At 35.9% G+C, this 21488-nt stretch overlaps 1 protein-coding gene across 1 annotated transcript in view; it reads left to right on the top strand.

Moving 5' to 3' along the window:
• TRDN (triadin) overlaps nt 1–21488 on the top strand; it is a 106972-nt gene that overhangs the window by 56245 nt on the left and 29239 nt on the right. The window contains exons 6-11 of the mRNA XM_032103878.1: nt 1733–1783; nt 8605–8664; nt 11349–11408; nt 12791–12850; nt 15378–15437; nt 16783–16977. Coding sequence (XP_031959769.1) covers nt 1733–1783; nt 8605–8664; nt 11349–11408; nt 12791–12850; nt 15378–15437; nt 16783–16977 — 486 coding nt within the window. The remainder of the gene's footprint in view (nt 1–1732; nt 1784–8604; nt 8665–11348; nt 11409–12790; nt 12851–15377; nt 15438–16782; nt 16978–21488) is intronic.

Raw genomic sequence — 21488 nt, 5'->3', positions numbered from 1 at the left:
AAAGTTTGAAAATCCAGCAACAGAATTCTCTCAGTTGATAGAAATAAAATATCCTCACATATTTGACAGAAAAGTAATCCAGGCTCAGCTGAAATACAGTAAATCAGTACAGTATATTTCTTCTATTCTCAGCCTTTGAGGTTTATAGAATAAATGAACTGCACACCCAGGCTGAACAGAACAAGATGAAAACTGAATAAAAACTCCTTTTAGCTTAATGACATAATATAATTAGCTTAGTTATGTCTCCATACATTAGTGGCTAACAGTGATACGTAATTCAGCCTTTGTTGCTCTTTATCTCAGAACAAATATTCTCTCTATCTGAACACAACATAGGGTGATGTCATGGAATAGTTATGTTTTTTCCAAACCACACATAAAAATTATTTCAAATATGAAATACTGTCCAATAAAATGTTCTGCATTATTTTCAAGGACTTATGCAAATATTTGGGGAGAGAAAATTCCTTCTCCTACTGGATTTCTTTGGCAATGTGTATCCTGTTAAAACCTGAGAAAATAACTAAGGTTGTAAGTGAAATATTTCAGTTGTCTTCAAAGGCATTAGAGTGGCTTCTTAGAGTTGAAATGTAATATGCATAACTTTTTCTCAGTTGGATTAATTTTGGGGTCAGTGTTCTTGTTATTTAGACCCTGCAGACTACAGGTAACACTGAAATACAAGGAGACAGCTCCTACAGAGTCTAGTGAGATTTGCATTTGCTTTTGTCAAAAACAAATTTGATCCAGTATTTTAGACCAGTTTCCTACTGCAGGAAATATGTGCACAATACAATAAACCAGGCACTCTTTAAAGTCTTAATGACTTTATTGCACAGTCAATATTGCATTTGTAATAAATGTCCTTTAAATTTCTACAGCTGTGTGCAAAGAGAGCTATGCAAGCTTTAATTCTGGTTTGCTTTTTCAAAAAATTCAACATTTTGCATTTTCAATATTATCCTGGCTTTGACACAATAAGGACAGTAGAAAAAAGAGTTATATGGAGGTATATAGCAGTAATTTAATATCAATATTACAGCTGAAAAATTTTGTTTAAAAGGAATGGCATAACAAGGGCAGATAAATACTGTACCACTTCCTCCTCTAAGAAGGCAGTTCTCAGTTTTTGGTGTACAGCATGGTCAAAATGAGTCATTCTCCAAGACAGTGATTTCTAACCTGGGAACTTCTATCTCTGTAGTTTGTATAGAGCATTGAGCATACTTTTTATTGTGTGTTGGAGATACCAATTCAGTATGTGAGCTTCAAAAATTTTAGAAAATGTAGTAAAAAACCCCATTTTTTCCTTCCAAAGGTAATTTGGAAAATATAAAATACTAGTCTTGGAAAACAACTCAAGATACATGCAAAAAAAATATTTAGTAAAAGTACGTTTTTCTGATTCATGACCAACACACGCTGCTGTATAGCTATTACAGATTAACAAAACCTATTCTTGCCTTTAAAAGTAGCTGTATGGCTCAATTAAAAACAGAATAATTATTAAAGACACTTAATGTTGTGATTTTTATCCATATATATCTGTGTATATATATAAAATTGAGCTATATTTTAGATAACACTGATATGCAGGTGATAAAGCCATGGCACTGCCATGATATTTTAAGCACTTTTTTTTTTTTTTTTTATTATGAGAATGCATCTGATAGTTTTATATGTGAAAATTATTTTAATATTGATAAATCTGCATTGCAATTTTTTTCAGAAATTCAGAAACAGAAGACAGAGAGACCTGAAAAACGAACACCAGCGAAGGGTAACTCTTTTTTTGTCTGTTTGCCTACATATATTTGTGTAATACACAGTGTCTGTGTTAACTACATATGTCACCGCTGTTGTATCATAGAAGCATTCAAAGATCAGTTGGCACAGACTGCAAATGATCAAAAATTCATGTATACCTCAGCATTAACACAACAAATGTAATTTTATGCTTGTGTGGCTAGACTGAAAATGCACATTCATAATAAGATTCTCCTGCTCAAACTTTTCAGGAAATCTTTTTTCTAGCAAAGTTGCAAGAAAGTTGAGTGTTGATGAACTTCCTCTGGTGCAAGAGGCATGAAGTGTGTTGGGCAAGGAAGAAAGCAAATTTATAGGCCAGTGGGTGTCATCCAAGTTAGGAAGTCATAGCTAAGAGTGAGCCAGGTGTGTATCAGAGATAAGAAAAACTTCCATTTTAAGAGCCTACTCTTTTTCAGGCTGTTTAATCTCCTATAACTGGCATTTTTGAAAAATCCACAGAGGAACTGGTTTGGACTGGTTTTCAGAGGTCATAAAAACGAAGGTGTTTCCTGTGATATTGGCAGGTTTTTTGCCTAACAGAGCTCCTCCATAAAGGCTAGGTCACGTAAAACTTGATGAGCATTCCTCTGATGCACCGGTGCTTGGCTTGATAATGGCAGGAGGAAGCAAGAAGGAAGCTTATTAAAATAGTATGTATACACATACACCCTCCCTCATGCAATTGTATTAATTTATATATATATTCTTAGTGTCTTTTTATAGCATTTTATATCTTTATAAAATGTTTTTATATTATTTTACACCTCCAGTTCTGTGCTAATCAGGGTCATCTGGACTGCCTAAAACTGTTTCCCGACTACTTAATAAATCATGTTGCATCAAAATGAATTTTTTAGGGTACCAATGGGCAAGCCAGGCAATAATGAGCTCAGATCCATTAGCAAGGATCCCACCTAAGGTCTTTTCAAGTAAAGTAATCTAAAAACACAAATGATGTTGCAATCTTGACCAAAATAGCCTCTTTTGTACCATTTCATCTATACAAAAGTGCATTTCTTTATACAGAAGAATATTAACATTGCAAAAATTATTACAAAGAAATTATAAGATGCCAGAAAAAAAAAAAAAAGGAATGTGTTCAGGTGTCATTTGTTAAGTCACATTATTCAGGTGCCTGTTAAAGCAGACTCCAGCTATACAATCAATTACTGAAGCATAAACCAAATTTTTTTTTCTATATTTTGCTTTCATGTTTAGTCCCAACAATGCAACTTGTACATAGGAGGAACAATTACAAGAAAACATTCCTCTGGCCTCAGTCTACGGTGTGATAAAGGCATGAATCTTTAGGGAATTTTACTGTTACCTTCTAAAGTATCTTCAGTAAATATGTACAAATACAGTCTTTTATTTTTAATAGGAAAAATCCAAAAGTAAAATGAATGTCTCTAATAGCAGCAAACAATGGAAATTTCTGTCCTCTGCCCAAACATGTGGGAACATTAGAGTTTTAAAATTAATTTAATTATATTTTTTCGAATAGTCAAATCCTCTGAGTACAAGTCCCACAGTTTACAAGGGAGTTCAATCCATAAGCCTCATTTTTGAAAGATTGAACTGAAATATGTGGAATAGTTATAATGAATAAAAATCCCAGATGGAAGAGGCTGAAATTAAAAGATTCAAACAGTATTGAGAGCCAGGGAAACTGGTGCCCTAAAATTTGCTTTTAATTAAATATTTTGATAAACTACTAGCAATAATGTCTATTTCAATTACTGTAGTCAATTTAATCCCAGAAAGAAGAAATACTCTGAGAAATAATTTCACAAAGCCATTGGTCATGCTTAAGAGCCCTGAAATCAAATTATTTAATGATAACGTGTACACATAAGCACAAATTCACTACAGAGTAGGGTCTTTCCAATCTGGTATTTGAGGTATTAGTCATTTCATAAGTGCAGTGGCACCTGGACTATATGATCAGGAGCTTGATCAGCCAGCAGAGGCATGATGGATTGATTATCCCCTTGTACCCAGCGCTCCTGAGACCACATCTTGATACTGTGTTGAGTTCTGGGCCTCTCAGTTCAGGAAAGCCATCCATTAACTGAGGCAAGTTCAGTGTGGGGCCGCTGCAATGGCCAGGGCTGGAGCAGCTGTCTGGCTGGGACAGGATGAGGCATGGGGCTGTCTTGGCCTGGGGCAGCTGTGCTGAGATTCTGTCATTTTGTGATACTGTGTGGAATGTGCAGGACTCTGACGTGCTGCTGGAGCCTGTTTAAGGAATAGGTGATACAATTGTTATTACTATTACTACCAATAAGAGTTAACTACACATTATTTTAGGCAAAAAGTAAGAACAATAATAAAAAGTATCGAGATAAAAGTACATGTAAGTACAGAAGCTCTGTCTAATGGAAGGTGCAATGGCAGTTTCTGATTTTTCTGGAAAATTGATCTTACCAGTGAAATGAATTGTCCTGCGCTTCTGGGAAATAGCTCTAATTAAAACAGGCATTGAGAAGGAATGGGAGAAGTTGTTTTACTGTGCGTCTTTCCCTAAAATTGCTTCACTAATACATTGCTGTTGGAGTGAGTGAGGTATGGAAGAAAACAGTATAATGCTACTTACCCCAGCAGACATATATTAAATCACAGTGATTTTTGGACAGATAGTTGTGTGCTTCTGAACTGACACTTGCTGTTCCAGGTATTTTTTCAGAAACTATCTTTGAATTCAGCCTGATTTGACAAGTAGAGGCCAGGCCCTTCAAAACTATTTCATTTACTATGCATAGCATATCAACTTGTTAACAGGGCTGTACCGATAATGCAGGTATTAAACACCACAGAATAAAGCTATCTGTATTTTACCACATGGATAAATTATGAGATCATAAGGACAAATTTAATGTGTTCCCATAATTTAATTTTTTGTAGCGGGAAGACAAAGTATTTGAGACAGCTAAATAGATAGATAGAGCTAGACCATACAAATCCATAATATGCTAGAAACCCACAAAATTTCACCCAGTTAGCAAATTACAAGGCAAATTTCTGACACAGGGACTGTCTAGCCTGATTTCTCAAGGTATAGCTACAAATATGCCTCCATTAACTTTAAACTGGAGAACACGGTACAGATGGCAACACAGCAATCGTTTCCTTAAATTATGTATTTGGACCTCGGAGTCTATGTCCCTCTCCAGACAACCCCCTTTTTTTCCAGTGTTCCTCCAAGAAGTATTAAGTTTTAGCCATCTAAAGTTACTTTACTTTTGAATGAAAGCATTGACACAGAGATTTAATGCTCTCTGACTAATGCACTCTAACTTCATTGTATTAGTTCATTTATCTTAACTTTCCTGAGAGTGCTGCTCTGTAGACAAGCACTTAGTCTGTTAGCTGGAGCGAGCAATCTTTGCTTCATGCTTACTGCACTCATCACCTGGCTTTATAATAAGCAGAAGACTTAAGACTTACTCAGCTTGAAACTATTTTTACTTCTCTTAGGTATGGAAGCAGTGTCTTACTCCATCTCCTCTTTTTGCACTTTCTGGTTTTGGGTGTGGAATGTCCTTGGAGAACTTTATCGGAGAAAACCTAAATCACATCCCACTTCACTATGTCCTCAATGTGATGCAAATAAAATCTACTATGATGTTTGAAATTTGGAAAATCCTCTCACATATATGCTACACTTCTTGTTTTTATTTTTCTGTGAAGTAGATAGCAATATTAAGTTTGGAATATGTTGTTAAATTACCTTCAAATTTTCCATTATAAGTTTCTATTTTAGATTATTTATAAATTTGTCACACTCCAGTCACTTAGGATGAGATTTCCCATGTTCATCTTTTTGCCTCCGGCTGAATTTTCATTCAAAGACATGCAAAAATGTTTCAGCAATTTCCAAAATCTAGGTTAGAGAAAATTAGGTTGGGGTGCTATATTCTTTTTTCCAATGCTAATAACAGTTCATTTTGAGCTTATGGCTTTTTGGTATTTGCAAGGAAGTCCAAGAAAATTTATTTTAATTTGTGGAAAAATTTTAGCTTCCACAATTGCTGTAAATCTACTTGGTTTATTAAATTCTAGTTATTATTTTTTCTTATGGATGACACAAGCATCCTAGTAGCAAAAGTAACAAAAGAGGAAATATTTTAATTACAAAATGTGTCATAAAGCTAATAGAATGGTTGAATTCAAGTTGAATGAACAGTTTTAGTTTCAGCATTTTTCAGTTAAAGAGTATATAAGTAAGCATCCTTAAAAAAACTTTTTTATATATTTGTGCTTTTTTGTTGTTGTTTTGGTGGTGGGTTTTTTTTAAATATGGAAAAGAAAATCCTATCAGCTCTAATTTGTTTCACAGAAACATGGCAGTATGTCCAGCCTAGCTAATTCTAAAACCTAATGCTTGTACCTAGCATTGTGGGCTTGAAAAAGAGCATGTATTAAGCCCTTTACAAAGAAAATGATAACCAAGTGACAAAATGTGGAAAAGATCTGTAGACAGTAATGTATTTTCTATGACAGAGCTTTTATGACTACATATGAAATCGAACACAAAAAAAATTCAGGGGAGAGTTAATACATTAAGAAATATCAGATTTAAATTTATCAGATCAAAAGCTTCAGTGGATTTTGTTGGTCTTGTGATTGAAGAGTCAAAAATGGCCAGTGATCATAGCCCTGAAACATGAACACTTTAATTTTTGGCAGCACCTGCCCTTCCCAAGTAAGGGAAGCCATAGCTCTGGCAGTGCCCATAAGAGGTAATGATAAACATTACAATCTGAGATTAGCAACCTCTGAGGCTATGGAGATATCAACACACAGGATAAGGCTCTCAAACTAGCCAGAGATCACCTTCAGCCTATAATTGGGAAGAGAAAAATAGCTTATGCTTATGCCAGCCTGGTCTCTGCTTATCCACATTCCAGGCTCTCTGCCCAGACACATCAAGTTACTTTTATTTCTTGAGAAGGGGACAACTGATCCCTTCTTCATTTTTTAAGTTGTAGTCCACACAAATATTAATATTTCTTTGCATTTTTGCTATTTGTACCATTTTGAGGATGTGAAACCAACTTAAATTAGATTTTTCTGTCCACTTTCAGGTCTGTTGAAGTTCAGTCTAGTTAGTCTTGTTCAAGGCTCATTTTATGGGTTTGTTGTTTGTGTGAGGGGTTGTTCGTTTTGTTTTATTTTGGGTTTTTTTTGTTATTGTTTTTATGTTTATTTGTTTGTTGGGGTTTTGTTGTGTGTGGGTTTTTCTCCCAAATTATGAAACAAGGGAATGCTATGGAAAAACTTCAATAAATTTTTAAAACCCTACAACAGTCTCTCTTACACAAGTAATATGTCCTGTGGATAAGAACAAGCTTTCTGATTACCAGTCTGTTCTGCATAGTTCAGCTGTATTCTTTGGCAGAGAGGCTACAAGAGCTTTTGTCTGAATGTGCAGAAGCTCATGTGTCACTCACATTGACCATCACAGAGCTGTTGTTTGCAAAACTGTGCTGTTAGCCCAGACAAAACTGACAAAAGTGTTTTGCAAAGAGCCAGCATCTGCTAATACAAATGTAAGACGTAAAAGCATGCTACAATTTCTGCAAAAAATACTCAGTTTGGAGAATGGTTTTTTCTTGGTATGCTCCTAGATGCCCTAAAGCATTTGAATGAGTTGCAGTCTGTAATTCATTGAATAATACATTGCTGGTGCTGGTGCATTCTTCACAGCCCAGGTTTTTTTAGTGAAAATTTGCTATACACAGTCTTTAAAGGCTTTGAAATATCTCTCTTCAGTCTTTTTTGACTGTACTGCTGTTCGTTATCAGCAATAATTTTTTTGGTATGACTGAAAATGAATTTTTGATAATGCAAACACATATAAGGCATAATGAATATATTGAATGTTCTGAATGTTTTTTCTTAATGACTACAACATGCTTTTTAATGTGGAAACACTCAGCCAACAAAAAATGCTTGTACTTTTGTGAAATGACGTTAGCTGCAAAGCTGGTGAAATGAATGGATACGAAAGCATAATGTGCTGGTGTATAAAGCTCACCATCTTCTAATCAGAATTTTGTTCACTTGTTCCCAGAAACCTGGGCACTGAAAAGAAAATAATTTTTCCCTGAATTTACAAAATGCTAATCTTATAGTAGCATAGGTTTACTAAGGTTAAAATCATTATTTTGTGGGATTGAACCACTTCATAACATGGTCTGAGAGCTGGGTGGGCAATAGAGCCCATAAGGAGTCATGTTTGCCTGCCTCTTGCAGGACATAGAGTTGGTTGTGTCTTGAACAGCTGCTCTTCCTGAGGTTACACTCTGATTAAAAGAGATATTTTCTTGTTAATCCATCCTGTGACGGAAGTAACAGCTAAAAATAAAGAAAAAGTAGCATAGAAAGCAATATGCTGGCCGATTTTTGTTAAGAATAGAATGCAATGCTGTCAAGGGCTGAAAATAATTTCCTCGGTCAGAAATCTTAGAGTCAGGGTGCTTGTGTAATGGGACCAAAAGAGATAAGGCAGATTAGATTAAGGTTGCTGAATAATCACTTCTTTCAGAAAAAATATAGTCTAATATCTGAAGGCTTATTCTTGGAAAATATTTTTCTTGGACCTGGAATTAAATATTGACATTAAGAAGGTCTATACATCATCACATACCTGTGACTCAGAGATAAAATCCATTATTTGGGTTTACAAATGCTTTTCCTTGATCACTTTCATGAGATAATAAGTGTGCTTAATATATCTAGATTTCATATTTATTGTGAGCTGGGGTTTATTTATTTGTTTATTTGTAGCAATTCACAGAGACAAACCTGAAAAACAAGAAAAAATTGAGAAGAAGGAACCCCTAAAGGGTATGTATTCAGCTTTTGATATTCTTTGTCTTTTTATCAGTGATTCAAAATAGTCTAATCTATTGACACTTAGACTGTTCTTGTAGATCCCAATTATGTTTAAGGATGGAGGAAGTGTTGTGAAAGCCAGCTGGAAGGAGAATGAGGATTTAAAAAAATTTTGAATTCATCACTGTACAGAAAAGCTGAAATTATATTCAAAGATTAATTAATAAGTCTTTACTGTACTATTAACTTATGTAAAAGACACCCAGAGCACAAATGGGTGATTTTTTTATTCTTTTTGAATAAATCCAAGCATATTGTTTGTCCTTGAGAATACTTCTGACCAAAATGTAATGAGTAAATTATAACATACTGGAAATGGTCCCTGTAGACATTCTGTGTTGGAAACCTGCTTTAAAAAAAAAAGGAAATATCTCCAGATTCATTGCAGAGACACTGGGGAGACGTTTAGAGAGAATTTAACAATATCCTGGTGGTGTATGCCAGCAACAAATTACAGATCTGTTGTGGGAGTCAGAATCAGGATACTGCTTAGTCTCCACCCACGACTCATGAGTTAACTCTGGGTTACAAGAGCCACCATCTAGTTTGCCTTTTGTGAGGTTATTTTAGCAAAATGGAATTTTGGTGCAGCTCACCTACTAGTCAAAACACTTTAATTCCTCTGAGAACATGTCCTTTGCACTAAATTATGGTTAATAAAGTCTTGGGCTGCAGGAAGAAACACATTCTGGAAGAACAAACAGGCCAGTGATCACAATAAATCACGAAAAGAAGAAAAGGAAAGACCAAATATTCAGCCACAGCAAACTTATTCAGGCCAAGAATGCAAGTGAATGTGCATCTCTCAAAAGCTGCGCTCAACTAGGCCTTTCTAATGGTCTCTGGAGCTTTTCCATTTCCAAGTAATTCAAAATGAGTAAAACAAGACTGATTTTAGAAGTTAATGGCAGGCATATAAATTGAGGGTCTGTTAGAATGAATATTTTTTAGTAGAAAAGAGAATTGTGATAACAGGGGAAATTTTTTCTGAGATTTGGAAAAATGGCAGAGCAAAGACCATAATGTCCCACATTAAAACAAGAATTGTCTTTAAGTCTTTAAGACTTCTGTTAAAGACTTCTGTTCCTGGAAAACTTGGGGAACTCTTCAACTTGATTTCATAGGAGAACAATATTTAATGTTTTATTAAGTTTCTTAGAACTGGAAAAAATTATCCCAGCCAAACTCACATATCCAGTGAAAAAAAATCACTATTATACTGCCTTAGCTTGCCATAAATCCCATTAATATTCTGTCTACCTAATGGTATTTTTTCTTGAAGTGCACTATTGGTTTTGTTTAGTGAACTATTGCCAAAACTGCTACGGAAGCACTGCTGTGTATAGAGATTCTCTGTATTCACAGTACTAGTAAACATTACTTTCACACTGTACATTAAATTTCAAAAATATGACTATGGATGTGTGTCTTTCTAAAGCCTGTTTCATTGTAGTGTGACTGGGAGACTCCAGAGACTGCATCCCTGTATTTTAACTGTTTATATTCTATGTTAAATACATTCCCTTTTCAAGATTGAGACAATGGAGGGTATAAATAGCATTCTGTTCTAATTTATAATCAGCTTCTGGGATGAAGTTTAGGAAAGTTATTTAATGACACAGAGAATAATTGGAAGTGTCTCAGTCACTTAGCAGTGTCTCAGTCAGGGATGTCAGGCATATTCTCAGGTATTTCATCACTATACTGCTTAAAAATGTGGAAGTCTGAATATTCTCTACCACTCTTCTTTTGCATCCAGTTAGATATGGAATTCATGGTACTGTAAAATGAATTCCTTATCTCCTCATGTTAGACAAAAGGAGTTTTGCTAAACTTGGATGAAATCTCCTCAGTATTTAGACTTAAGCTAGGCTTGCATTTTCACAGCTGTGTTTTCTGAAGTGCTCTAAAACCCACATGCTTATTTTTCATTTTCTGGAAAACTGTAGTGTAAAATCTTAAGAAAAGGGAGTGGAAAATGTGAATGAGTGGATAGCATAATGCAGTTTCCACTGTCATAATGTTAGTTTTACCTTGTGCATACTGGGCACCCAATTATGGTTTTGAGATTGTCATTGCCAGGGACTGATCTCAGCCAGTGTCCATTACTAGCTATCTGTATCCATTACTAGCTATCCATATCCATTACTGGTTATCCATTTCAAGCCAGCTGGCAAGTGGCAGATGTATCATTTGCACATGTGATTCTCTTATGCTCGGAGATTGATTCCAGGGTTTTTACGACCTGTGTGTGACAGACTATGGGGTGGCCAAGGTGAAGTCCTCTTTGTATCACAGACAGCAGCATTTACTGTGAGCTGTGTCTTAGTGCTCAACAGTTTTCTGAAAATCTCTCTTGTGGAATTGACAGACAGTTGCAAGAGATGATGTTATGCAGCAAACAGCTGAGGCATGTTACCATGGCAGTAACTTGTTAGCCAGAGTTGGCTGCTCACACCCATGTAGTATGATGTACACTGTAAAAATATGCACAGGGCAGCTCAGGAGCAACACTTAATATACTGCCACTTAATATACTAAGGCTTATCTCAGTGAAATTGTTTTGGATTCTTAATTTTTTCCACTTTTTTTTTTTTTCTTTTTTGGATATATATAACGCTTTCCTTCTTTTCTAGTGACAAATAAAGACAAACTGGAAAGACAAGAAAAACCTGAAAAAAAGGAAAGGCATGCAGGTAATTATTTAATGTCAGAATTTATTTTATATTGGGCCATACCCCAAAGATAATTCTCTACTCAATTTCCATTTACATATATCCTTGATTGGAGATAAAAGAGTTATAAAATGTTATGAATAAAAATAATAAGATCATATAAAGGTTTGCAGATTTACACACTAAGTAGCATTTTGTATTCCTTCTGTATGTTTGCTGTTGTTTTTTTTTCTGAGGAAGGGAGATAATATATTTTATACTCTGGATTAGTATAATCTCATGATCATCATTGACTATTTCCAACACTTGCAATAAGTATGGTTGCTAAGAGACTATAGTCATCCAAGAAAAAAGCACCTGACAGCCTATAAACATAGGTAATCAGACAGGCCATATAGAAAAAAAAAACCATTTTAAATAGAGTACTGCATAGGACCATTGCAGAGCCACTGAGTAGGCCAGGACTAGTTTTTCAATAGTTACTTGCAATAAATAGGTATGTTTTATCCTCCCCAATTCTTACTTTCTTTTTAGACACCAACTCGCTCATGCGTATATTTTTGTGTTCCTAGAATAATCTCATATGCCGTACTCAAATAGGGAACTGAGTATTTGCACACACATGGTTCCCGCAGGCCACCTCAGGGCACATGAGCGCATGGAAATATCAGTTCTGCACATCCATGGACAAGTTACTGTGCAAACTTTAATCACAAATATTATCAAATCAGAGCCCACACACGAGAATATTCTGGACTACCCCCCACTCAGCGACTCTCATACAACTCGGGTGTATTCTGAAACCTGAGCCAGAAATCTAGTAACTACAGAGTAGTTAATTTCAATTTGTAAGGTGGAAATTAAAAGCAAACAAAAAGCCCTAAAATGCATTAGTTATAATGTCATTGCAATTAGATTTGTAATTAATTATAGTGCTTAATCATTCATAGCTGGAAAAACTGTTAGTTGTTCTGTGGAGTTCAGAAAATCCTTCAGAAATTAACCAAAGTAATAAAAAAGAAAGCTAAAAAACAATAAACCAAAATAAAACAATAAATTAGAGTATATAAAAATATTTTTTAAAAATAACCAGTAAACGATATAAATAAGTTTGACTGTTCTCAATTACCCTCTTTCATAGGATTACAGCAGAGCTAGACAGGCTGGTGCTCCTCCAGCCAATGACAAAGACCTCAGTGATGGCAGATGAGTTTTTGAAAGTTCCAACCCCATGTTTTGGTGTCAACAACAAACAGCAGCAGCTGAATCATCCTTCCTTGTTCTTTGCATGGATAACCATGGTGCATACTTGTGTTTCTTGATCCTTTTTCTCCTTTTTCTCAATTAAATGCAACATTTCTCTTTTTTGTAATGACCATTAAGATTATTGGTTTTATTTCTAGCTATTCCCAAAGAGAAACCTGAAAAGCCAGAAAAACAAGAAAAGAAATCTCCATCTAAAGGTATTGCAGATCATCATTAACAGTTGTACAATTTAAGTGCTTGTATAGTTTGGGAGAGCGTGGAGATAAGTACTTAAAGGACAAAGCTCTTCTAGTTCATGCTGTACATTTTTTGGGTGTTGTCACTTTTGCTTGAGCAGGTCTTGATTAGCCCCTGAGTGAAGTCTTGCTCAGCATATTTTTTTTTGCTTTACTCTCTTGTTTTGATGCAGGGAGTTTATTATAAATCATTCTTACATAGCTAAAGAACTAAGCCTATGCCTATTTTATTTACATTCCTTGATGCCTTGTCCTCCGCAAAGGGATTCAGTAATTTGCCTGCAAAGAAGGTTTTCTCTTGTGTATTAGTTTTCAACCTGATGCAGACTAATTCCAGAGTGTTTACTGTCCCTCAGTCTGGGTCTTCCATCATATCCAAAAATAGATTTCATTCTGTTGCTTTTATTATTTTCAATAACATTTTAATTTCAGTATATAATTTGCACTGTCCTCCATGGCAGAAGTGGCTTTGGTTAAGATTTATATATCTAATAATAATCATATATATTCTGAAGCCATATCATGGGTGTGTAAGGAGTGATTTTCACCATTCTTTTGACTGATAATTCCATCTTTGGTTATGGTTTGGACAGGGAGATTTAAAAATCCAATCACCTTGCCTTATTATGCCATTTTTTAAAGACTAACATTTATTATTACTTGGCATATGAATGTTTTTATCTGAGGTTAGATATTTCTCCATGGCAGATATTTCTGTAATGAAGTTCAGTTTCAATCTTTGTCTCTTCATTTTATTCGGTTAAATCTAGAAGAAATATTATTGGTATCTTAGTACCAATTTATTGTGGTATTGAGATTAAACTCATGATGTTGAGATGCATGAATTAACTAGATTTAATTTGAATATGTTCAGACAATATAGATGCAAATGTACAAATCACCCTTTTTTTGACTTGACCATACTCTAAGGAGAAATGTAAAACAGAAAGTAGAAGTGAAGAAAGAAAGAAAGCAGAATGAAGACTTATAGCCTTAAAGACTTTGAAGGGTAGCCATTGTCCAGTCTCTCTTTTAAAGGGATAATGTTCATATTTTTCTGCTTTCAGTGTATAGATTGAAACTGTGGGATTTTTTTCATGAAATGAAATCATGCCGAAGTAATCCAGAGAAAAGAAATGCCCACAGTGTCTGTGTTGATTTGAAAAGCAAATAACTTCCAAGAATCACTGAGATAGTCCTAACAAGCAGCCAGCCTCTTTACCCATTTATCTTCTGCTAGCTAACCAAATAATCACTTAGAGCGCTAATGTGTTTAATAGCAGCCATGGCTCCAGTCACTGGCTGGAAAATTTTATGAAGAATTTGGACACTGTAGCTGCAGAGATTTGTGGCTGCAGTGTGACACAGCCATGCTGCTCTCTCTTGGGTTGTTTCCCTACCATGAGTCCCTATGGGTGGACTCAGGGCATCAGTGCACTTGTCCTCAGCATGTCCAAAGGTGCATTTCTGCCAGCAGTGTGCTGCTGAACTTTCCATTGCCAGGATCACCTCTCTTTTCTCAGGGGTCTGCTCTAAACTGGATTAGCTACCAGCAGTGCTGAGGGGTTATTTCAACCACTTGCAGTTCCTAGGAAATGAGAATGTTCAGGTCCTGGTCAGCTTCGGGGAATGGGCATACTGAAAATTGTCTAGCTACTTCCCATACAGTCAGCAGGTCTTCTCTGTGCTCATTACAAAGTCTCAAGGTAATTCTGCACTCTGTTAAAGGCTCCAGAAAGCCTCAGTGATATGAGTGGTTTTTAAACACATCATCTGAAAACAACTATATTTAAAAAAACTAAAACCATGTCTAAATATCAGTCATGGTTCATACAGGCAAGAATTCCAGGATGGAATTCAGTTAGAGAGGATGTTGTTATTCTGTAGTTATCAGTTGAAAGAAGTGTAATTAGCTCTCAAGGCTGGTTTGTTCTGGCAATCTGTCTGGATGGTGACCAGGAGGTGCAAAGATAGAGGTCTGCATAAAATTTTAACAGCCTTTCTGGAACATAGTCATGTGTGTGTTTACACAGTGTATCTTGTGCAGACATAAACTCACTTGAGATGGGCTCTGAAGTGAGCTCCAGACTTATGGCTGTTTTTGTAGACAATGAGCCCAAGCTAAGAAAAACACCTTTCTGTAAGACAAACACAGACACAGGGCTTCCTGTTGTCTGGAGCACAAGGCCAAGTCCGTGTCTGCTCAGAACTTGACATGAGCAAGTTTGTGACATCTGGAATATGCAGTAAAAATATTCCCTAGAAAGCTTCAGATCTGTGTGACTCACTTGTCTTCTGGTAAGGGAGTCTCAACAGATATTTAGGAGTTTTGTATTCCACTATGTGAACCTGAGAACAAGAATTTTGAAAACTGAAAAACCTGAATTGTAAGGAAATGTGAAATTTTCAGTGATGATGTTGTGTTTTGGCAATATTTTCTTGTTCTTTGTGAGTTTTTTCCCTAATATACAGTTGTTCTTATTTCTAGTAACTCAAAAAGATGTACCTGAAAGACATGAAAAAGCTGAAAAGAAACCTCCTCCCAAAGGTATTTATTTATCTATACTACATTTTTTTAAACTGAGTCAGTATTGAAATGCATAAAGTTTATTTTATTCAAGTAGATAAATGTGCATGAAAAACCAGCTACATGAAACTAAAATGAAAGTAATCTTTAATCAGAATTAAAATGTCTCTAGAACATCCAGGGGTTAATTCTATGCTTAATCCCTTTTAAAATCTGTTGAAATTTCAAATCGAGAATGAAAGTACAAACCACCACTTCCATGAAAAACAAGTAAGCTTACCTGCAAGTGATCTGACATACATTTTCACTATAACTAGTTAAGGAAATTAATTCTCCACTAGCCAGCAATATCTGGCCATACCATGGCTGTGTTTGGGAGTAGTTAAGCTCATACATAAATACCTGAATTCTGGTTTGCAATAGTTAGATATTCCAATTTACATATTGATAAAATCAGTTTAGTCAGCTCAGTGATTTAATAGAAATTGAAGCCTAGAGCCTTACAGAAACCTTAAATTTGATAGCATGCAAGTTCTACCTCAAGGAAGGAGACGTTTAGATCTATGAAGAAAACAGAAGTATGAACATCATACTGAACAGATTAGTTTAAAACATATGCTGTGGTACTTTATACTACTATTGGATTTTCCACTGGAGACAACTAGAAACACACGTACTGCCAGCATCCATGGCTCAGGTGAGAAAAAGTTGCTGACACACAAAACCAGAAAGAATACTCCAGGTCTCACCAAGCTCTGTGTGGCTTCAGCTACTGATATTTACAGTTTGGTAATTCTCCTTGGAAGCCTCCTCACTCTGCTGAGGGGCATCTCATGAATTGGTCTCATACACTTTCAGCTGGGAGAACTGGTGTAGAGTCAGACTCAAGAACTCAAAACATCTTGGACTGAGACCTAGAATCAGTGCATGAAAGCAATCCTTAAAATTAGCCACACACTATTTTTCCAGCTTACAACAGAGTTTAACTCTGGTCTCTGAAGTCTAAACTTGCTCAGATTTTACCTGGAAGTACCTCCCATATTTGTTTGCTTAATGACCAACATCCTTCTCCCTAGTTTATACCATAAAAACTATCATATTGTCATTATGCTTAATATTATTTGGCATATTCTATTATATTTAGTATCAGCCAAGTACGTGGTATAGCACTGAAGATAAAACCTGTTTGGATCTCATACTTCTGTTTAATTCTGCCTGCTTTGAGGGGATTGTAGTTTTCGTCATTACCAAGCTGTTAATAATGAAGAAATGCTCATTATTAATAGCACAATATAAAATAAATGGCACTGAGTATTATGAGGGGGGGAAGGAATGACACTGACAGCTTTTTCTTTATTACCTGCAGAGGAGAAGAAAGTAAAGAGCACTAAAGTGGAAGCAAAAGTTAAAAAGGAAGTGAAGGATGGAAAAGGAGAAGCAAAGATGGCAGAGAAGGTCAAGCAGGCAGAGACAAAACCAACAGAAACTGGGCTAATAAAGGCCAAAACGAAAGTTAAGGAGGAGAAAGCTCTTCAGACTGTAACTAAATCGGACAAGAAAGGTAAACAAAATGAGGAGGAAACAGATGAAGATCCTAAAAAGGTAGTAGGGAAGAAAGAGAGAGAATGGAGTTAAATCTGTCAAGGACCAAAGTCCACCCATGAAAAACAAAAGTGGATTGCAAATAAACTCCACATGAACCTCACACTGCTAGGATGAGATTACAGAAAATTAAATAACTTTAATGTATATAATCTGAAGGTTCTAGAAGTTTTTCATGGCTAAAGATTCATTGTAATTTAAATCTTTCTGTACCAAGGACCAATTTTTCTTCAGATAGGTCTGAGAATTCATGGATTTGTTCAGTGGCATCGAATGTAGTAGATTGTGAGCAGAGTTATTTTTGAAAATTCAGACTGTCCAATGACCTATTCTGAATTTTGGTTTGTTCCTACATCTGCATATTTCCTCTGTAACCATAAAGAAAATAGTGACAGAGTAAAGGCAATGTAACAATTTATCTAACATCATATTGTATGAGGCACTGTCAGGTTGTCAGGTATTGTACAATGTAGTGACACACCTGCTGATGTAATTTAATGCAAACAGCTTCCAAATTTCTCCTAAAAAGGAAAGAAATGTTATTACTCTTATGAAAGGAAGAAATTAAGTGATAAAACAAAGAATCAATGTGCATCAACACCATATAGTTAACAAGGTGTTAACTATGTGCTCCCCTTTGTCAGAGTAAGCCTGGGCTCTTCTACTCCTGGGTTGCACAGACTGGTTCCCTGATTTCCCTGTGGCATTTCCATGGCACTAAGTACAATTTGATATGAAGGCAGCAGGGACTGGCTTTCTGTATGAACTGCCACACTGCAGCCACGGGATTATTCTGACATTGACACAGGCAGCTCAGTGCTGCATAGTGCACCTATCTGATCCTTTCAGCTGTTAACCACAGATAAATCGTTGTGCCTGAACATCAAAGAAGCCGTCTCTGCCTCAATATCTGAGTCTGCCTGAGCAGATTCTCTCACTTTCATAACCATCACTCTGGACCCCTTAGGAGTTGCCTAAATTACACTTTTCTAGAAAACTGTGAGACATAGCCCACTTTCTGACATGCATAGTGTGCTGAACTAGTATGTTTTAAAATTTATTTGTATTCTAGTTAATTTTGTCTTTTACTTGAAGTATTGGGACCTTTGAGGCATGGAATCAAAGCAGCATCTATCACACTGATTGCTGTGACCAAGGAGAAAGTTCAGCAATTTGTTCAGTTTGCTTGGGAGGTGAAATTCTCTTTCAATTTTTTGTTCTGGCAGATTTTCAGTGCACAGTGGATCCACTCTATACTGTTGAGGATAAAGCTCTCAAAAAGAAATGGTGTGCAGATGAGGCACCTTGATCCCTGACAACAAAATATTTTAAGTAGGGATCAAAGATTACCGAGACTGAAGAGAGTAGTGGTGGTTTTTGTTTGTTGGTTTGGTTTTTGTGGGGTTCCCACCACCAACTTTAGCTAATAAATATTATCAAAATGATCCGTCTTGACATCAAATATTAACAGATCACTTTCTAAGTCTGCTTTAGAGAGTGACCCCAGGGACCGTGCACAGAATCCCAGCAGGTGAAAATGAGGATAAGCAGCTGGAGTGGAGAAAGGAAGGAGCCTCTTCAGCTGCCCTTATCACTGGAGACAGGGCTACACACGTCCAGTGACAGCTGCATTTCCTGCTGTTGTGCTTCCTTTTTCCACCATAAGCCACTGCTACCCAGCTAGATAGCCTAAAAAATTCACTTTTATATTTCAGTCCCATTGTGACCCAAGGTGAACATAATTTCAATGCAGTTTTGCAGAGATTTCCTGATCCTTCAATCTTTACTTTTACTTGCTCAAGGGAGTAGTTCTGCCAGCTTATCTGAAACAATGTAAAAAATATAGCAGTGATGACAGAGGAGTTGTTGTGATTTCCCTGCTGTTTCATCATTTAGTACCGAAATTAAAATTAAAAAAGATAGGTCATGTCCCTGGGTAAATCACATGAAGCCAAACAACAGAAACATCTATGAGTATTTTTACCATTAAGAATCTGTCCCAAACTTTGACATGATTTATTGTACTTATATGAATATTTGTGCCTCCATTACAGAGTTATAGGTGAAAACTAAAATGTGAAATTCTCCTTTCAATAAGAGAGTTTAAATTAAAATGGATTTTTAGCCATGAAGAGGTACTTGAAAAATCATATTCATTTAAAATTCCTTAGATTTCAATCTTTACTGATTGGTAGCATTCCTATGAACTTAAATTGGATGATATAGTGCACCTTGCTATGTTATATAGAAATGATATTTTTGTTATTCAGAGATTCACATTCTGCCTTCAATTTGTTTTATAAATCCCAGGTTTTTGGGTTGAATTTCTAAAGAAACACTATGAGGAGAAAATTAGTACAAAATCTTCTTTCTCAGAGACAATCAAGATCAAGGCTTTTTTCAAAAGTTTATTCAAATTTCATTTCCACAAAACAAAATAAAATAAACCCACAACAAAACCCCACAACAACAGAAAAAGAAAAAAATCAACAACCCAGTCTGTTTTATTTCTGGTCTATACTACTATGTTTAAAGAATAGATTATTTTAATATCAGTGAAATGGTGTGATTCTAGGACCTCAGGCTATGTCTATATCATAACTCAAAGAGAACCAGCACAGGCTTGTGCTCTGTCTCGGCATTGTCCATACAGTGAATCTTCCCCTGCCATAGTTTTGTCCCATATCCTCCTGCAGTCTTCTGTACAATGCCCCAAGTGGTCCAGGGAATTTTCCCAACAGGCAGCAAGGATGGAGGCAGCTTGTTTTGGCAAAAGAGAACTCAGAAAAACAGCTTTTTGGTCAAGACCTGTGCCCTGAAACTTGCTTTCTGGGCTAAACAATTGGTGTTGCTCAATTTGATTTATTAATACCCACTAAGGCCCTATTGCAACTGTTTCGAAGTCACTGCAAACACTCTGCTGGCTTCAGTAGCTTTAGGTGGGCTTAAGAGTACAGATCTCTACATGTTTTCTCACACACACGCTGTTACTTTTTTTTTTTTTTAGAATTATCATATAGACTTAGGGCAGATATTGTAGCCTTAAGGATGGAATGCAAAGCTGGAGTCAGCCAGAGTGATAAATTTGAATTCCTAGATATGAAAGTAAAAACTATTATGAATATTCATTAGAGGTTTTAACAGCAATGTTTACAAGCACAGCCCTGTGTACATGCTGAAAGTTTTGCCCCAAGCTCTACAATACTGACTAGTATTACCCTTGCCATCACATTGACACAAAATAGCTGCCTAGGCTTCTATCAACCAGAAAATGTATTTGGATATTTGTTGAACTGGTAAACCTTTTCCTAATTTCTACATCTGCATAGGAAATAATGACTTGAAAGCTGCAGTTGTCCATCCAAGGACTGCTGTAGCAGTCAACATAACAGAACAGCAGTCACAGAAATGCCTCAGCATCGACTGATACTGATGCAGCTGTGAACTTTGTATGGAAGAAAATGATACAATGAGTGTTACATACTTGGGAATAACATGTTGCATTTAAATGTAACAGCAATGCCATTTTAAAAACGTCAATTATTCCAAAGCCGGTATAATTTTATTTTGGAGTTGGCAATGGGGAAAGCAAGTGGCTTTGTAAGTGAGTAGGACAGAGATGCCAGAGGAGGTGGAGAGAGGAAGAGATGTAACTTCTGCATTGTAGGAGCTGTGCTAGAAGGATCTCAGACAGATGGATGAATATGTTTCACTCAAGTACAATTGAGAACTGACTTAGCTAACCAGAGCTGGCATTTAGACATCAACATTAGCTTTTAAAGCTTAGAGTCCACTGGGGCTATTTTTTCCTGACCAACTAAAGAGTCCAGCAATACTGAAATTCTTTTGTGCTTGGTTACAACTGGTAAGTTTTCCTCACCATTCTTAATGTTAGAAATTTTTATTAAGCTCCCCAGCTCTGCTTATGTATTGGAGAAATCAATAGATAATCAAGACTTCTGGAGTCAGTTTCATTTAGATTCAGGAGCCTTAATTTCTAAATAGTGTAGTTTTAATATATATATATATATATATATATACACATAGATCTAATATATACGTATATATTTGTTAAGATTAATGTTTGAAAAATAATTCTGTAGTGAATCAATAAAATTCTGTGGAAAATCTCATTGCTATAGGAGTGTAGGTACAGAGTTCTCTTTATATTCCCATTAACTAAATGTATATATTTGTTATACAGTTAAAACCATTTTAACAAAATACCGTGATACAAAACCTTTTTTAAAAATTTTCTATCAGCTGTCTGTGAAATTGATCTTCAAGGATAAGGAAAAGTGTATGAGACCGGTGGTCAGGCAGCAGTTTGCACAGTACTTGTGCACGTGGTTAGGATATATGTCAAGCAAAGCCGGCCCAGAAAAAGAGTTGGTAGCTCTGGGACGCTGGAAGATCTGCAGTCCGTGGCTAGCGGTTTTGAATTAGATCTGGACAACAAATTTTCACTTT

The sequence above is a fragment of the Corvus moneduloides genome, chromosome 3, assembly GCF_009650955.1.
Source record: "Corvus moneduloides isolate bCorMon1 chromosome 3, bCorMon1.pri, whole genome shotgun sequence".
NCBI lineage: Eukaryota > Metazoa > Chordata > Aves > Passeriformes > Corvidae > Corvus > Corvus moneduloides.
The sequence above is the reverse complement of the archived record's forward strand: the minus strand, read 5'-3'. Positions and strand labels throughout refer to the sequence as shown.